This window comes from Diadema setosum, chromosome 21, assembly GCF_964275005.1.
Source record: "Diadema setosum chromosome 21, eeDiaSeto1, whole genome shotgun sequence".
Lineage (NCBI taxonomy): Eukaryota > Metazoa > Echinodermata > Echinoidea > Diadematoida > Diadematidae > Diadema > Diadema setosum.
In genome coordinates, this window is record NC_092705.1 from 10,106,005 (window position 1) to 10,125,312 (window position 19,308).

A 19,308-nucleotide genomic window follows, 5' to 3' on the forward strand; every position below is an offset into this window, starting at 1 on the left:
TTCTTGATTATCCCCGTTCTATAGGCATTATACTGTCATAGTATGTTATGTTCTTATGATTTTGTATTTGCTTTTTTATGTTTGTTGTTTCTGTCCTGCCTGTCCTGTGTTTCTGTTGTTCAGAATGAATCTATATGTTTCTTCTGTATGTTTTTGAGTCTCTTGTATGAGTTGTCCACAATACACAAGCCCTGCTTATTAGTGGACTTCTCATTTTGTTTTCTCTTTCCTCAGAGCTTGGATAATGTAACATGTATCGAGGGTGATTTATAATTGTATTTTTTATTCATAATTACCTTTATTTGTGTGGTACGGTTAAATCGTTATGTATCCCTTATGGAACAAACACAGTGTTACCACACTGTGTTAACATAGTTAACTATGTGTAAAATGTGTGAATATAGTGTGTTCACTGTGATGCCACAGTGTGAAATTACAAACTATGTGGTTCACCACGTACAACTCACCATACACAGTTACCACAGGTTACCACATAATGGCCACAGTGTGTCATATGCTGCAGAATGTGGGCATTGACACTCAAGATCATTTGTGATTTTGTTTTCTATTATGATCTGTGGGAGAAGAAAACGAATTGAATAGAATAGAATTGAAATTGAATCTTTTGTTTAGTGATCTATAATAGGTGTTGATACAGATTTTATTGCACAGTCAAGTCGGTATATAGCAATTTACCCCTGCTCATAAATACGCCCATAGAATTGCTTGTTTTTTCTCTCTATTACGGCTATTACTTACCCAACCCCACCCCCCCCCCCCAAAAAAAAAAACCACCCCACAAACAAACAAACAAACAAACAAAAACTGAATAATTTCTCTGTAGGCCTATTTTCACGTCGATGAAGGACAATTAGTCAATTAGTTGCAAGAATCCTTGATCTGAATAACCAAAATTGTGATGCAGACATATAGGCCTACTCGTTATAACTGATATTCCTTGGAAAGGTTCAGCACTTTAAAATGCATACTGGTAACATAATTTAGCTGACACTCTATGACATATTGTGCAGATCCAAAACATTTAAGCAGGGAGGTTAAGTTCCACCTTAATGATAGGTCAATGCAATTATGCTTGTAAATAATATTGACTTATAGATACTTTTTATGTTCGTGATCCACTCCTTCTACACCAACTTCCACTTTCTCAGCAATCTCTTTGCTACTCCAAATTCATTTCAATTTCAATTCAATTCAATTCCGATTCAATTCAATTCATTTATTTTATTCTTCTTTTTTCTCCAACAATACTTTTTCCCCAACAAAATTATCAGTTTTAATGTTTCGTTTCGTTCTATGAAGTATCTTGTTTTGTTTTCTATTCAAGAAGATGATTTGTTTGATGAACTTATTGAACACTTGACCTGTGGCTTCTATTTTAATAGCCCCCATTGTATCATACTCCGGTGACCTCACCGCTCTACCAAAACGACTCCACCCATTCTTGACATTGCCAATTTGATAATGTTTGTAAACTTTTTCATAACGCAACATAATTTCATGCTCTCGAAATAAAAAAGTAATGCTTTATCACAAAAAAATTTATATTTAGAAAGAAAGAAGATAAAAATACAGAAAAGGGTATTTAAATCGCACTTAATGCCCAAATTTACAGTTCTTGCTAACAGGAACTTCAGTTCATTAAAGCAACATGAATATGTACGTGTGGGACTAATGAATGCAGTGTATTGGGCAAGCATACAACAGAGGGTTCACACTGGTTAGACGTGAGTACATTTGCACGGTAGAATCTATTAAACTTTATCAGGATTCGGTCATCATTTATAATGCATGCTAATGACAGTGACAATACACAAGATGTCGGCTTGTTACTTGATTTGTTGATTCCGTGATTTGTACAGTGCTACGACGCGCGACAGCAAATTGTAGATCATCATAAGACGAGATTTTTAAAAAAGTTAAACCTCGTCCTCGGTTTTAGAACGAAGGGTAGCGTAGCATAGAGTTATTCAGTAGACTCTATTGTTGACTATGTTCTAGTCTAGAAGTCTAGTTCTACCTTGAACCTCAGAGTGACATTGTTTCAACTACGTTTTCCACCACTAGGTGTTCTTGCATGTTACGTAACTACTAAGGCGTTACTGTTACAAGCCGTCCAGTTATGTCCACTGTAAATATAAATAGAGTCTGTATATAAGAGTATAAACGTAGGCCTAAATTTAGTCAAAAGAACATGGGTAGAAGCAAAAATAGGGCCGGGTATCTAACATGTTGTATCCAGAATTATGCTAGATACTGGGTCTTAGATGTCTAAGCCTAATAGCCTAGATACATGTTCTATTAGTAGTATCATTTTTTTTTTTTTTTTATACTTTGACATGCTGTGAAAAATGTAAACAGAACACCTCAACTTAATATAGGCCTAGAACATCTAGATTCCAGACACTCTTTCATCCCAGTCACTGGAGAGTCAAATGTAGAAACTCTATGCTTCTTCTGAATTCTGCTTCTTCCTGGTGAGTGACCGCAATCAACTAGACTCTAGATCTAGCTGATTATTATCATGATTAGTCTAGTGAATGTTTCGTTCAAAGGAGGTCGAAGTTGCACTTTGTGTCTTTGCGCTATATTGCAGTAAAGCTACATACAGTACACCATCAAGGACAGGTTTGACCTCTTGTGACAAAATTTGACCGAGCGCAAAAGCATAGGTTCCTGCATGCATGTATGTAGCCGGTGGTGGAATTTTTGATGCCTTTATTTATTTATGGTCAAATTATACTATGTTACTATATAGGGGGCTTGATTTATAACAGGTTAGGTCTCGCATGTAATTTAATTTTTGTTCTTGATTACTTAAATGGCTTTTATTTTGTTGTTGAGGCAAAAGGGTAAATAAATGAAACCAATAAACAAATAAAACTTTGAATAGATACTCTCAATAGAAATATATTAAAAATGGGGTTGGCTGGGCTATATTTTATTCCTGTCTTAATCAGTCCGGGAAACCCGCTCATGAGGACCGCCCCCGCGTACGAGGATGGTCCCTCCTCATGAGGACCTCCCCCCGCCTCATGAGGCCCCCCGGGGAACGCCTCATGAGGCCCCCCATTCACTTCTTATTCATCTCACATCTGACGTATAAATTGTCGCAACTTTGCACGGTGATTTTTTGTTACACACACATGTCCACTATCCATGATGAAAAGAAGAAAAAATCCTGTCTGTTTTTTTTTTTCAAAAATCGAGTTTTAATGAACCGATGCAGAGCGCCCATCAAAACACGGGCGCCAGCGCGTTCGCACAATGCAAGACTGCCGCACCTAGCGGCCTGATCCGACTAAATATTTTCGATGCTTTTTTCTGCGGCTCTCACCTCTCCGCGCACGAATCAGCCTCGTGAAGCTGAAGTCTGACATCTTTTTACACAAATTCGTAACGAGAAAAATTAAATGAGTACTAACCTGATCTTGTCCATATATTCCAAATTACTATTCCACACTGATAGAGTAGGTGGGTAGATGACATACTCCAGTTTGTTAGCAAAATAATCACTTTGTAGGTATGACGAGTTCACTTTCTTCGTCAATTCCGCCCACGATTCCGCCGTTTGGGCGCTTTTTCTGGAATCATCCCGCGACGCGACGTACGTCGCATCACATCACGCATCCAGCACATACAAGACTGGTATGTGTTGGATGCATGATGTGATGCGACGTACGTCGCGTCGCGGGATGATTTCAGAGAAAGCGCCCAAACGGTAAGCGGGCGGCGGAATCGTGGGCGGAATTGACGAAGAAAGTGAACTCGTCATACCTATATAAAAAACAAAGTGATTATTTTGCTAACAAACTGGAGTATGTCATCTACCCACCTACTCTATCAGTGTGGAATAGTAATTTGGAATATATGGACAAGATCAGGTTAGTACTGATTTAATTTTTCTCGTTACGAATTTGTGTAAAAAGATGTCAGACTTCAGCTTCACGAGGCTGATTCGTGCGTGGAGAGGTGAGAGCCGCAGAAAAAAGCATCGAAAATATTTAGTCGGATCAGGCCGCTAGGTGCGGCAGTCTTGCATTGTGCGAACGCGCTGGCGCCCGTGTTTTGATGGGCGCTCTGCATCGGTTCATTAAAACTCGATTTTTGAAAAAAAAAACAGACAGGATTTTTTCTTCTTTTCATCATGGATAGTGGACATGTGTGTGTAGCAAAAAATCACCGTGCAAAGTTGCGACAATTTATACGTCAGATGTGAGATGAATAAGAAGTGAATGGGGGGCCTCATGAGGCGTTCCCCGGGGGGCCTCATGAGGCGGGGGGAGGTCCTCATGAGGAGGGACCATCCTCGTACGCGGGGGCGGTCCTCATGAGCGGGTTTCCCGGACTGTAATTAATAAATAGTATAAAGCCCTTGAGACATAGGTTTCAATGGTACTGGCCTTGATAACGATGTTCTGTGCATCAAGTCGTTGTTTGTCCACAGCAGAATTGAGTTTCCATTGATACTGAGTCCGACAGTCATTGCCATTTTGTTGGGGGCATGGATTTTTTTACCTGACCTTCTACACTGGCACACGCATGGTTTTGGTGTATTTTTTTTCACAATGTTGCTGGATGTGCAGTTGTAAGATGATCTTCCAAGGATGAATACTGCAGTTCTTCAATTATGGACGACACACTTGTGTTATCAAGCGTCTTATGACAGAGCAAGCTGCACATCATCGGACATCCTCCAACATGTGTATGCAGACATGTCACCTGTGTGTAGGACTCCCAGACAGTGCTAGCATGTACACTAAAATTGGCCAGATGTAGGTCTTACAAATGCACTGTCTCCTTATTGAGGAGATCTTCTTTTGGAATCTCTAACTTTGTTAGATTTCTCCATTATCATTCTGTTTTTATGATGGGAACAGATAATATTATGCCATTGTGGAAAGTCTCACTAATCTCCATACATATCTTTTTTATTTTTACTTGAATTGGTGCATACAGTTGATTGTAACCATGCTCCTGAATTGATGCAGTGGACCCAGTTACCAGCGTGGACCAAGAGTGGGGTAACTTTGGAAGGGCATGCAACACTGAGCCCACAGACATCGTGATCAAAGGTACTTGCTGCTTTCAAAAAACCTCAAAATTAAGAAATGATTGCAAATCTTCACTTTCACAGTACGATGAAAGAAGTAAAGGCATCACGTCATCTTTTAAATTCAGCTGAAAAGAAAGACAATGGGACCAAAATATCAGGAATCAACTCTTATATGATTGTGTAAGAAATGAAAAACTGTCTTGTGCTGAATGTTGTAGTCTAAGTTTATACCATAATGTGACATTTCAAGGCATTTGTGTGAGGACATAGATTACAAGTGCGTAATACCATCACGTTCATGAGCCCTTTCAGCTCATAATGCAATGCTGCACACTGGCACTGGTCCAATGGTCCCTGAGCAGAAAAAAATCACTGTTGAGTGTTGGACCAGTAACTTTTTCAGGACTGGACCAGTAAAACATGGAAAAACTGGGTACCTACTTGTCCGACAGACAGGTTGGACCAGTAGAAAAAATGGGTTAGTGTGCAGCCCTGCATAATGTGATGCAAAATATGCCCTTGTCACCTTTTGGAGATGCTATTCAGTATCTGAGTAGCATGCATGAAATTTGAGCATTGATGGTTTTAGATGTTTTCAAACATGTTTTGTCACAAAATTATATTTTAGAGCTACCAGGAATACCTCAGTTGTGGTATTTTGAGTACATCACAATTTTCAATGCATTTACTACATTTCAGCCATGAAAAGAATAATGTAATATATCTTTATATACTAATTCAGTCATTAATATTGTGCAGTGAATGCCGTAAATGCTGATACTGCTACCCTTAATAATTACGTAAACATGTTTTGGTTTCTGTCTCATCAATGTTGACGTAGGTTTATCCACTCGTTGTTGGAGAGCAATCTGTCACCATAGCGACTGCAAACGGTTCAGCACGGCCTGCCAACAGAATGACAATGGAGGATGAGAATAATGCATCTACCGTCGAATCCTTCCCGCTCCACATTCTCTTGTATCCGATCTTGGATGAGGTGAGTTTAGTGTAACTCCTACACTACATGACAGAGAGTTTCATGAAGTTATGCGCAAAGACAACACCATGTATTTTATTCATAATCATAGGGGCTAGGGAAAGTATACGTAACGCTGCACACTGGCACTGGTCTTACAGTCCATGACCAGTAAAAATCACAGTTGGACCAGTAACTTTTTCAGGAACAAACCAGTAAAAGATGGAAAAAATTGGGGACCTACTGGTCAGACAGACACGTCGGGTTAGTGTGCAACCCTGGTTTACTATACAAATGTGAGTTCTGCGTGCTAGCATTTCAGTTTGTCTTCTGTGGAAAGGAAAAGAAAGTTAGTAATTAGGCAGTTGACATAGCAAGATTTAAAGATTGCTGGTTGATAATTGAAACAAAGAAAATAAGAACAAGGGGTACCAGAGAGTACCAGATAGAGTGTTTGATCTATGCATTATGTTCTGTGTGTGGAATTTATATCTAGCTGGATTCTTAAGGGCATGCTGGCAGTATTCTGTTTGCATGTAACAGATTCTCTGTAGATATCAGTGGATTGAAAAAGAAAGGAATAACACTTGATCTGTGATACTACAATGATTTTTGTTAGTGTTATTTATCATTATCATGACGCTTGTATTTTTTTTTTTTTGGGCTCTCGCAGATGCAGCAGACAGATGTGGCAGCATCACAGACCTTGAGGGCAGCATTCAACAAGATCGAGAAGAAGAAGCCAGGATTCACCAAACAACTCGTCACAGGCATTTTGGAGGCCAAGTCTGTCAATGTCAACTTCACTGAGAGTCTACTCAAGCTGGCTGCATTGGACAGTGAAGGTGAGCAGCAGTTAAACATACATTTGTTTCAAACTGGTAGTGTGTCATGTGGAGATGTCTCAGTATGCTGTATGAACTGATATTTTGGAGTCCAGATATTTTTGCGAATTGCTACTTGTCAGATTTTTTGCTTGTTGTTAAAGGTAAAACATCATTCCGGTACGCCTGCAGAATTGTCAAATTTTGCTCCAAAATGTACATGTATGCCAAAGAAATGTGTTGAATAACGCTATAATAACAAGATATTGGTAGGGTAACAATGAAAATGTGAAATATTAACTGAAAAGGTTTGCCAGAGTCGCAATCTCAGAACGGAGTCAGGCTAACTCAGTCTCACTTTGACGGCGGGGCCGAGTTGTCCCTCTGGATTGTACAGTGTTGTACTATGGGAGCACTTCGCGTTCTGGCTGGTTGCAATTATGGGCCGAGTTGATACAATGCGCGCATCAAAGAACCTCTTTGGCGTACATACAAAATGAACATGCGCCTATGTATAAAATATGGCGATCGCGAACTGCGTGTAAATTGTCTAAAATAGGGCTGAGCTGTCCCTGAGACCGAGTTAGCCTGGATCCTTCTGGAATGAAAGTCGGTATACTTTTATTTTTGATCTCAAAATACTCCAAAGCAACTCATCCTCCCATCATATTGCGCCAACCAGGTATAAAGTTTCTTGGTAGACTCTTTCAATATATTGCAAGCATATATGAAATGGTGCAAGACGGGTTCTCAAACCCTTACCAGAACTATGTTTTCACTTTAATTTTGTGGTTGCAAGGGTCTATGAATTGTGACTTTACCTCTCACGAAATGCATAAGAATGAGTAATAAGTGACAGTACTAGTACTGAATATATGTGCATATGTGTGTGTGTGTGTTTATGCATTTTTGATATAATTTATTTCCTTTTGAACAGAATACACATTAACGAGGAGAGAAGATAAGTTCATGCGCATGAACCAGCAGGCTAGATCCCTGAAGGCCATCTTGGCACGACTCCCTGATCAGTACGCCAACCGACCAGTCTTTCTTCAGACCATCAAGTGAGTGTCAGGAAGAGGGAGGGAAGGAGAGATACATAGAGAGAAACTTTGGCTAAGAATGTACATCAGGCCCTAGCACCTTGTCTTTCCTCATAAACTACTGTATACGCCATGTATTTAGAGAGTCTTGTTTTTCACGAATTGGAAATTCCCGACAATTGCGATCTTGAAGCACCGTAAAGAAGAGAGAAAATAGATATGTGTGCACACCTTATCATGTCACGATCAGAGTTAATATTTTTGTGTGTTTTAAAATTTGCAAATAACACCCAATTCATGAAATACATGGCGTATACAGTAATCACTGAACTCAAGGGGGGCATGTCATCAAGAGTTTTGACAGTGATGTTTGCTGACAAATTTGCTCTCGGCCTATCAAATGCAAGGATTTCAGTAGCTTAAAGGGATGGTATAGTATTGGTTGAGATGATGATTGGGCTTTCAACTTATTGCAAGATACCAAGAAACCAGCAAAATATAAAAAAAAAACATTTATGAAATCGTACATAGCATACCATTCTAACAGGAATTCAAAGTTTATTTGGTGAAAATCGGTTATGGAGTGGCTGAGACATTAAAAAACAAAGTAACAAAGCGATCATAATAAAAGGTGGGTCCCACCTTTTATTATGATGGCTCCGTTTTGGATATCTCAGCCATTTCAAAACCAATTTTCATCAAATAAACGTTGAATTCATCTTAGAATTACATGCTCTTTCACATTTCATAAGAGGTTTCTCATTATCTCACCAAGAAATGTTAGAAACCTGAAGTTAGGTCTCAATAAACTATACAATCCCGTTAAAACAGTTGTCAGATGAGAGACAAGTTTCATGAAACACTGCCCAGAAGGCTTGCAAGGTAGGGTTTCTAGTTTCAGCAGCCATCTTTGTACAATTTGAGAAAAGTTTTCCTCTTTGATTATTACACATGATAGCTCTACTCCTCCACAATGTAATTTGCTTTGTTGAGTTATAAGCAAAGACTGACATCCAATGGCTCTTGCTCTCAGAGACCAGTGTAAAACTGATAACAGTGCAGTCATCAATCATAGTTCTCAGAATTTTATTTCCTGTTATGCCAAGCTGACTTGCCATCTTCCAGCTTTAACAGTGTGAAACTGTGGCTTTGAATTGCTCAGGCTATTGAGAGATTCAAGGATCAGCATTTAGTGCCAAAGACTACCGTAAAAGAAGAAAAATGTTGTCTGAAGAAAACGTAAGAGTAGTGAAAAAGGAAGAATTTGAGATGTGCTCACCAGATTTCTGTTTGATTGGGGTTTCTTAGCTTGTGTGTTCACTCTTGCTGTCAGTCATAGTCAAACCAAGACTAAAGAGGTCTTATGGAATATGAACAAATATTAGCTTGTTTGAGAAGCCATTGTTTGCATTTCCGATCGGTTATATGATTGACAGACTTATTTCCTGTCTTTTAGGTGATTGGCATTCTGTAATGACCTACAATGATCATCCTCGACTTTAAATGTGTGTGTGTCTGACTGAGATAGATTGCCTGTTTATCTGGCCATAAATTCATAGCCCTGATGTAAGGGTAAATGTTAAGTTCTGAACAGATTGCAGAGAGAGACAGGCAAACAAACAAAACACAGGGACAGGACAATGTCCACAGTCACCTTGCATTGTCAAATCTTTGATTCTTGGCCTTTACCACAGCATGTATTGTGTCTCATGTTCAGCAGGTGATTTATAAAAAATATTGTGAAAGGAGTGAACAAATGTTCTTGTGAATTATAGGAGTTAACAGAATAGTAGGTGTACCCTAGGTACAGACTTCAATTTGAATTGGCTCTTTTCAAAATGAGATTTGAAAACATTCTTCAAATGTTGTGCTCTACATTTTTCCATTTTGAATATGAAGGAAGCTGTATTTTCAGATATTATGTACAGACTGTTTAAATTTCTTCCCAAACTTGATGTTTTGTATAAGGAATATACCAACTTTAATTCAACATATTTCTATGTAGATTTATCCTTATATTCATTTGTTTATCTAGTAGTAATGGCAATAAAGAGACAGACAAATGACAAGTAATTTTTTGATCTTGCAGATTTTTTTTTGACATTCAAATAGAATGCCAACAATAGATTTTATTGTGATATTTGAAGATTTGAAGGGTATGTCAATAATTCTCAGATTATTATGTATCTTTATTTCTTGTCACATTTTTGACAAGGAATAATACATGTATGCTAAGTTATGTAATGGTATGCTGCTCATGCCTGATAGTTTCCAGTTTTAAGCAAATCATATCTTGTAGGATAGGCTTTCATAGATGTCTGTTGGAGTCACAAAATGTACATGCTTGAACTGCATTTTTTTTTCCATTTTGTTGCAAAAAAAACTTACAAAAACGAAGGAAGTCAGATGAATTTGATACTACACAATTAGAACACACACTCATTCACAGAACAATTGGGCGTATGATAGCGACTATTTGTTGTCAATCCTGCGTAAATAGAGGTAGCTAGTAAACAACTCACCCTGCTTATCTTCCAACAGGAATTGTGCAAACTAATTCGCTTCATGTTTTTGTTTTGTTTTTTTTCCTACAGGGATATAGCATGCGGTATCAAGGACCTCTTGGGGGCGCTAAACACAATCTTCAAGGATGACTCATTGTTTAGGGATCCCGAACAGAAGAGGGTGAGTATTCTATGAAGCACAGAGCTACCAAGTTCAATAGACTTTGCAGGATGAAAATTCCACAAAAATTCACTTTTCTAGCATAATGAAAGAGCACTTGACTAACCTCGTTCAACAGTTTGCAGGATGAAAATTCTACAAAAATTCACTTTTCTAGCATAGTGAAAGAGCACTTGACTAACCACTTTCAGAAAGCAGGGGAATAATTGCTACCCTGAACATATGTCAGTATCAAGTTGATGGAATGTGTAATTTTCATGAAAAATGAATTTTTGTGGAATTCCCTTTTTATTTTCTTTATATTGTTGTCCACACATACGTCATAACCTCTAGTTGTCCCCTCATCCAGCAGTTCCAACACCAAAACTTTGAAAATTCATAACTTTTTTGCATCGATTGTCTGATTTTCCTCAAACTTTCACTGATACGTTTTACTAATGTTGCTGCTTTCACTCAATCCATATTTCTCTTTGGGTTTGGGTTTCCTTCAAGTAAGCCAAAACCTTTAGTTCTGAGAATATGTATCCGTACATATATGCTCTGTCAATGTGATTTTTTTTGGAAATTCAATTTTACAATCAAGAAAATGTCTTTGTGCTTGATAATATGAACAGTTGTTTGCTGTATACAGTACTTTCAATGCAGTTTTTGCTGCAGTGGAATAAAATACTGTTCCACAGTATTTTAAGGAGTGAAACTTTGTCTTTTTTTTCTCAACATTGTCTTGAGAAACTGAAGTTCCAGCATAGTTATGACAAGCTGAAAATGTTGGAAAGAGAAATTTCTGAGATTTGTCATGGTTCTGATCAAGTCATTATGCAGTGACAGTATCCTGTCTGGTATACATGTACCATTTGGTAGACTAGTCAGAAAGACCAAAACTTACATATTTTTCCCCCCAGGTTTTTTTTTTTTTTTTTTCTTTCTTTTCTTTTTTCTTTTTAATCGTCATGGAACAAATTGTCGTAATACTAGTGGTGATTTTCTGAAACAATGGTTAGAATCTGAATGTGATTAAAGGTGCATAGTCCTGGTAGTGTAGAGGGCGCTGTTGATGATACTGCTGATCACTGTTAGCATTGATATGAAGATTACCGAAGTTGAGCTGTCATCAGGACTAAAGCGCGTAGGTGTTACTAAGTAACGTTCCTTCGTTGTCTTCTCTGCGCATCACACAGTCTGTAGTAATGCCAGGGTGCGTGCATATGTGCTTCTTACTATGACATCACAAAAGAAGTTTGCTAAAGCTGTCATCCCCCTCAGCCGAATCACGAGCCGAACTGTGATCGGACCACTGACTACAGTGGATCGGACTTCTTCGGACTCGGGGTAGAAGCACTAAAGAGGAGTCGATAGCATAGGTCTCTATAGAAAACTTGCGCCATGCGCCCGCATATACATTTGACTAAACCACCGGGACCATGTACCTTTAATTACAGAAAATCTCCACGTATATAATAAAATCACACTTCACTCACATAAGCTGTTTAAAAAAACACACTACCTTTTAAAAATATTGTTGCAGAAAAGGGCTTGACAAGGAATTGCTGTACTGCAGCGACTCTAACAGTCTGATGCATGACAATATTTCTATTTATTTATTTATTTTATTATTTGTTGTTGTTGTTTTTTTTTTTTTTTTGTTTTTTTTTTGCAGAGTAATCATACATTTTGTGTATGTCCATCCCTGTGTTGGCAATTTCTGTTTTATGTAAGTGATCTTCAGCAATGCTGAAGGTAATTATTTCAACTATATTCTGTCGCTGGATCAAGGATGCAAGAGATAGGCGTAATCAATCATATAGAGCAAATTTCAGCCTTTTCCCCCTGGAGGAAAGTTTGTTGCAAAATTCTTGTGTTGCCATGGTGTCGGGAATTGTGCACCAATAATTAGGGAACTAATGGCCCTGCTTTGCAAATGGTAGATCTCTCAAGATGGATTTTCCCCATTTTGTCCCACCCCCTACAGCCACTCGAATCGTACCGAAGGGAGTTTATCCGTTCTTCCAAGGACTTCAGCCTGAACCTCAAGACCTACTTCCGCGTGGGCAACATCACAGAGGTGTACGAGAGCGCCACCCACCTGATCCACCACATCAATCTTATACTGAAGCTGCTGAAGAGCATCTGATGAGTTTTCACTCCTCAACCCCCCCCCCCCCCCCCTTCTCCCCACCTACTCTTGTGTACATAGATAAGGCGTGCATGCACACACACAAACATACAGAGAGAGGCTAGTAGAATTCTCCCATCCCTGTAATTAAATTTATAATAGTTCCATAGTAGTCCTTATGAATTTCTTTTTGCCTTGTTTTCCCTAGGCACCATTTCACATAGCCTTCATGGATTTTGTTATCTTTTTTTTTTTTCTTGTCTGTCTTTTACAAAAATTTTCAAACAAATATTTCATGGCAGGAATGTATTTTACCCAAACAAATCAGCTTTGGTCATTTAATTCTCAGTAGGACTTTTCCTTGCAGAAGCCACATAGAAAAATTGACAGAGCAATGGTATTTTCAAGTACATATTGCAAATAGCACAGTATTTTAGGATAGGGCTGGTTCCCAAAACAAATTGTGCTAATGTCATTGTAAGGATTACATCCCCTCAATATATTTCAGATGTCTCAGAGCTTGAATTTCCATATCTAGAATAAGTTATCCTTACTTTCAATTTTTATGGTTTCTTTGAAATTGCTGGATGCATAACCTGTATCAAGTTGAAATTTTGACGTGTAGTGAAGTTGAATTTTTGGAGCAAAATTCATCTTTACCTGTATAATATATTTTTACCCTGGTATGCTCTTATGGTTCCTATTCAAGTATAAAGTCATAGCTCTAAATAAATCAAGAGAATATGTGTGTGACATCAGCAATTGATAGATCTTAGTTGTGTGGGATGGATGCCACTTGATATTGTGCCTTTGTTGTACTCTCCCTTGGCCAAAGTTTCTCAACGAGCATTTGCAGTAGGGTTCAGGAAGCTTTGTGGTGTACGAAACCTTTGGAGGTAGTAATGATCGGTGCCATTCTTGTTTCATGTTGGTGCATGTAGCCAGCCAGCTATGTGGTTCATGGAGCAGACACTAAGCAGTGGTACTAGTTTGACTGCATAAAGAATCAGAAGAAATAAATACTGAAAATTACAGTTTGACTATAGGTGTGAGGGATGTGTAGTTTTACTGAACATTTTTTTTTTCGTTGTTCTTGTCATCAGAGATTGTTGATTTGCTGAAAATTTATATCTCAAAGTGTTGAAATTATATGTATATTGTGATCTGCAAGGGTTATTTACAGCATTGGGACAGTATGATGAATGATGGTTGCTAGTTGTTTCCCTTTTGGGATAGTAGTTTGTGTATAGTTGTAAGATTTTTAGCTATAATTTATCTTGTATACTCCTGTATATATATTACGTATATACAAATACTTGATTTGTTTCATGAAGATCGTGGCCCAGTTTCAGATGTGACAACTAGATGGAACTTGTTCAAGATGGATTTGTAGGATTGTGAACGCAAGGGATTTTCATGAGCTGTGGGAATATTTCAGTGCAGCGCACCAAGGTTAGGTAGCCTTGAGTGTAGATTTCAAAGAGTTTTTGAAATGTGACCGTAAAAACAGAATACCAAGAAGCCATTACTCTCCAAGTACCGTCTAATCTGCCTCGTTGGAACGGCCACCTACCGTATATATGGCCAATGAAAAATTCCCTTCAGAGAAAGCCATGTTAAGTCCCCGTGCATAGCAGCCATTCGTCTAACACCACCAGCGGCCTCCAATTTTTGTACGCTGCTGTAAATTTTAACCTGAGTATAGCAGCCACAGACCCGTAGGGAGCCACAGCCAAGTCAATAATTCAGCGTGTTTTTCTGCTTTGCAGCCGTGCCAGTCATGCATATTGAACAGTTTAGTGATCTTTCAGGCATAGAAATGCACCAAATTTAATCATGAAAAGCTTGCTTGAGTGAGTGAGAGACACAAGAAACATTAGAGAACCTGTCTGTAATGGCCACCTCTCTATAATGGCCACTCTTTTTGTCTCCCTTGGGTGGCCACTATAGAGAGGTTTGACTGTAGCAGGACCAGTGATTTCCAGCTACAAGCCTGGAAGGGACTAGACAGTTGACTAGTTAAGTGTGATGTCACAATGGTATGCAAATTGTGCAAAAATCATGGCATGCTGTGGTCAATATTGAACACAAGGTTTCAGAAAATTGTTGATTTGGGCATGGTGAAAGATTCATTCACAAAGCCACCCAAGGAAAGCTTTTATATTGATATGGCATGGCTTTTTTTGTTTGTTCGTGTTTGTTTTCGATAATGCTAAGTTTTGTAGGCATTTATCGTCTGTCATGTGTGGGTCCTCTCTTGCTCAGGCAGGAAAAGGTGATGATTTTGCTTGATTCCCCCCCCCCCCCCCCTTTGATGCATCTCAACGATAATAGCTTCTAATATGCTGTGAGGACAGTGCATCATTTTATGTTGGTATGCAGACTCTCTTCCACAAGTTTGTATTATACCTTCAAAGTGTGAATCCAACTGTTAGAGGGTCCTTTTATATGCACCCAAAAAGTTGATTGACAAATGTAAACAAAGTGTCTCTCATTTCCTTTGATAATAACATCAAAGTATCCATGAATATGGAGACAGGATCTTTTGATATTTTTCATTTGTTTTCTTTGATAACAATGGATATACACAGATTGAAATTCATGCTTTATACTATATTTTGTTTTTGTTTAGCCATACCAGTTTGTAGTAAAAGTTATTTGTAAATTTGTGCTCATTTTGATGTCCATAATCATTCAGGAAACATGGAATGGCAAAAATCTCTCATTTATCATTATTTTTTTCTTTCCATGCATGCATCGACATATGAAATACCTTGGATTGAATATTTATATTTGATGAACTATTTTTGTATCATATGTGGGGATCTAGCTAGGCAAGCTGTAAAAGCAGTGTTATTTATTATATGGGATAAACATGTAGGAGCCACATGCTTTGCTATTTCACTTTCTTGAATATTGATCTGAACAGTCTGAAGTCTAATGCTAGTCAGGAAAGCTGCCTTTCACTTCTTTCTTATCTTTCGGAACCGAACGGCAAGTATCGATATAAAGTTATCGATTTAAAAAGACTGGGGGCGAAGACCAAATGAATTGTTATGCCGCCATCACAATTATCATCTGGAATAACACAGCTCCAATCAGAGGACATTTCATTGTCCATTCAGGAACCCTGTACACATGTTACCCCTGTGGTTATACAAAATAATTCCCCTTGAACATATATATATATATTCATTTACCACCTTTAACCCGTTGAGGACGGACTGATTTTGCTATAACATGTATTTCCCGTAGACACCTGCCACAGTATTCTCAGGACTCGTCCTCAATGGGTTAATACTCGTCAATTCTTGATTCATTCAGGTGGTTATCAATACATATATCTCACGTTTTTGCAAAAGGATACCATTTAGAATGCATAAATATATAATCTCATAAAAAATATAAGCATGTACTGTCTCAGAGTTGACAGCTGATTCTAGACAGCTGTAACTGAATGAAATCCTCATAGCTTATTAGTTACCAATTGTGATAGATGCAAATATTTTGGTTTGCAATTGTAAAGCGTTTATAGAAGTGAAACCTCTGTCAGCAAAAGCTAAGAGTTATTTATATGAGCATCATTTTGACATCAAGTTCAGGGAGCTATCCTATGATAATGCATGAGGTGATCTAAGCATATGTGTATGAAATCTTATTTCTATTGGCCCTATGTACATTTCATAGAATAGTCACAAAAATGTGTATAAATTTCATATTTCACATCAAAATACAGGAAAATACTCGGCATCACTTTTTCACTGTTCACTTCTTGCAGGAGTTCAATGCTCACATGATTTTTCAATATTCAATCATTAAAGTCACACATTTAGAGAGCAGTAACTTCAAATATCCCCTGTGAATATCCACGCCTCATGTAGTATGTGTCGACGATCAGAAATTTGTGATAATGCAATTAGCCAGGCAGTGGCTGCTAGAAATTATATCAACAGTAAGAATGTGGGAAATTTGTGTTTTTGGATGAATGATTGGCAATAAATATCTCCACAAATTGAGGAAATAAGGTGATTCACGAGTGTTTTGCATTATTGACTACTGTACAAATACCGAGCAGTTACTGTGTACGAACTCTGAATACGAGTACCTGTGCAAGTGGGTGAAATGTGTGTGGCTATACGGGGAAACTCTATTAATTCAGTCTTGCTAAAAACGAAGTAAATGTACTGTTTTGAAAGAGGTTAATTCAGTGGTCCTGATATTGTTTTACTGTATTTTGCTAGTCTTCTTTTTTTTTAAAGTAAGGCAAGATCGGCGGTCCCGGTAACATTGTTATAAAACAACTGTAGGGTTTCCCTTAGCCTTTTGTCAAGGCCCTCTCGCTGTATGGTGAAGAGAGCCCAGCTGAGTGGGGTTGCGCGAGGGCCTTTTGAGATCTGCTTCGCATCCTTTTGTTAGCCCTTTGAATTACCGACTTTTGCTCCCCGATTTCGGGAGCAAAAGTCGGGGTCCAATCAGCGTGTCTGTCTGCTCGAACCCGATTTGAATAGAGCGAATGCACGCCGCTGCCGCAGACCTCACAGAACTCTACACACTCTCACAGAACTCTACACACACAGAGTGTGTAGAGTTCCGTGGCAGACCTCCTCGGGTGGTCAGTGATGCATGCGAACAGGCATGACGGATGCGGGGCCATTCCATTGGTTGACCGGAAGCCATTAAAATGAGTATTCAGAAGGGTTCACTTGTCATGAATAATAATGTGTGCAGCAGATCTCAAAAGGCCCTCGCGCTGGCGCGCTCGGCTGGGCTCCCTTCGCTCGCCCATTACAGCGAGAGGGCCTTGACAAAAGGCTAGGTTTCCCTGTGCTCATTTCACAGTTTCTGTTCCACAAGAAGCAGAAAACAAATCACTTGTAGGGGGTTAACAATTGACGACACCAATTATTGTATAAACAATTTAATATCCTACTCAAAACCCAAGCCTTCAAATTTCCATGATTTGATGCTGTATCAGTTTATTACAATTTGTGCTATTCCTTAATAGTGTTTTATAAAGTAGAGTTAAAAAACAGAAAATGATGTTTCAAATTGAGCTTATTGTTGTAAATGTGTTTGTTTAAATTCCAGAATTGTTCACAACCTAACTGAAATTAGATTTATAATCAATTGTGAAATTGGCAATGCAGTAATGAAGATACAAGTTCCTTTTTGTTTTTCTCAAACTGGTCGGTTCTTGTCAATACCTTTCTTTGTACTAATTTAATGAATTCAACTAGGTTCATCCAATCTCTCTCCAAATTTAAGATATGCAGTGAATTTCAGAAGTGACAATCTGATTATGGCAAAATGATTATTTCTTCTAATTTCTCCCTATGACTTGGTGGGAAATAGAAAGCATGAAAAAAAAAAACACAAACAAACTCCTGATTGATACAGTTATAGTTTGTTACTCTGAAAGTTTGTCAATCAGAACATGAGACAAGGTTAGTTATGCCCAAGGTTTGTTAATCTGAGAATTAAATGAGGTTCATTACTCTGAAGGTTTGTTCAATCCCAAAAAAAAAAAGAAGTTTGTTCTTCAAAAGATTTGTCAGTCTGAAAATGAAATAAGTTTTTTTTTTTGTTTTTGTTTTTTTTTTTCCTCAGTTGGTTAGGCACTTCACTAGATTTCACAGCAACATAATGCATAAGCTTGCCTGATGTAACAATTTATTGAATTCATCGATCATGTTCAAACAAAAGATGACTTTGTGTAGAAAAGGTGGCCAGAATGATCTGTCAATTGACATTTGAGAATTATGATGCAATTAATTTGCATTGACTGTATCACTGCATCAAACATATATATATATATATATATATATATATATATATATATATATATATATATATATATATATATATATATATTATATATATATGTATATATATAATATATATATACATATACATAATATATATATACATATACATATACATAATATATATATATATATATATATATATATATATATATATATATATATATATATATATATATATATATATATATATATATATATATATATACATATATTATATATATGGTTTTTTTTTAATCTATAGTACCAGATACCACTTTTGCTGGCAAGCAGCATTTATAAGGATTACATGAATAATCATTACATGACAGATGCTTATTTCAGTGAATTTAAGAACCAACATGTCCTGTTGGTACAAATGACCTTTTCCTTCTCATGTGCAAAGTGGAACCCTGAACTGGCTTATTCCATCAGAACAAAGTAACTAGAGCAGCAAAGGGTGATCATAAACTGTAAACTTGCTCTTGATAAACAGCATGTTGTGCAGATTAGCTTTGAGAGAAAATATACCATACACACAGACACACATGCATACAGTTCCACTATAATGTGCACCTAGTGTAGGTGCACTACTACTTGTGGGTACATCTTTGTCTCATACTCTATCATGGACGAAAAACAAAAAACAAAAAACATAACAGTCTGAACTCATGCATTGACCATTATTTGAAAATCTATTAATATCCTTGTACTAAGAAGTGTACATGCTCTAAAAAATCTAAGATTACTCTGTCCTAGATCTTATTCGACTTTCACAAATCACTCGATGCA

The 19,308-nt window shown here is 37.7% G+C and overlaps 1 protein-coding gene across 1 annotated transcript; it reads left to right on the forward strand.

Annotated features, from left to right (window-relative positions):
- The first annotated feature begins 1,726 nt into the window (after nt 1-1,726).
- Nucleotides 1,727-12,809, forward strand: LOC140244267 (programmed cell death protein 10-like). Its single transcript, XM_072323906.1, has 7 exons — nt 1,727-1,745; nt 4,978-5,093; nt 5,916-6,071; nt 6,724-6,895; nt 7,812-7,938; nt 10,512-10,602; nt 12,572-12,809. Exons 3-7 carry the CDS (start codon nt 5,991-5,993, stop codon nt 12,731-12,733), a joined length of 633 nt encoding a protein of 210 aa, XP_072180007.1. The 5' UTR covers nt 1,727-1,745; nt 4,978-5,093; nt 5,916-5,990; the 3' UTR covers nt 12,734-12,809.
- The last annotated feature ends 6,499 nt before the right edge of the window (nt 12,810-19,308 follow it).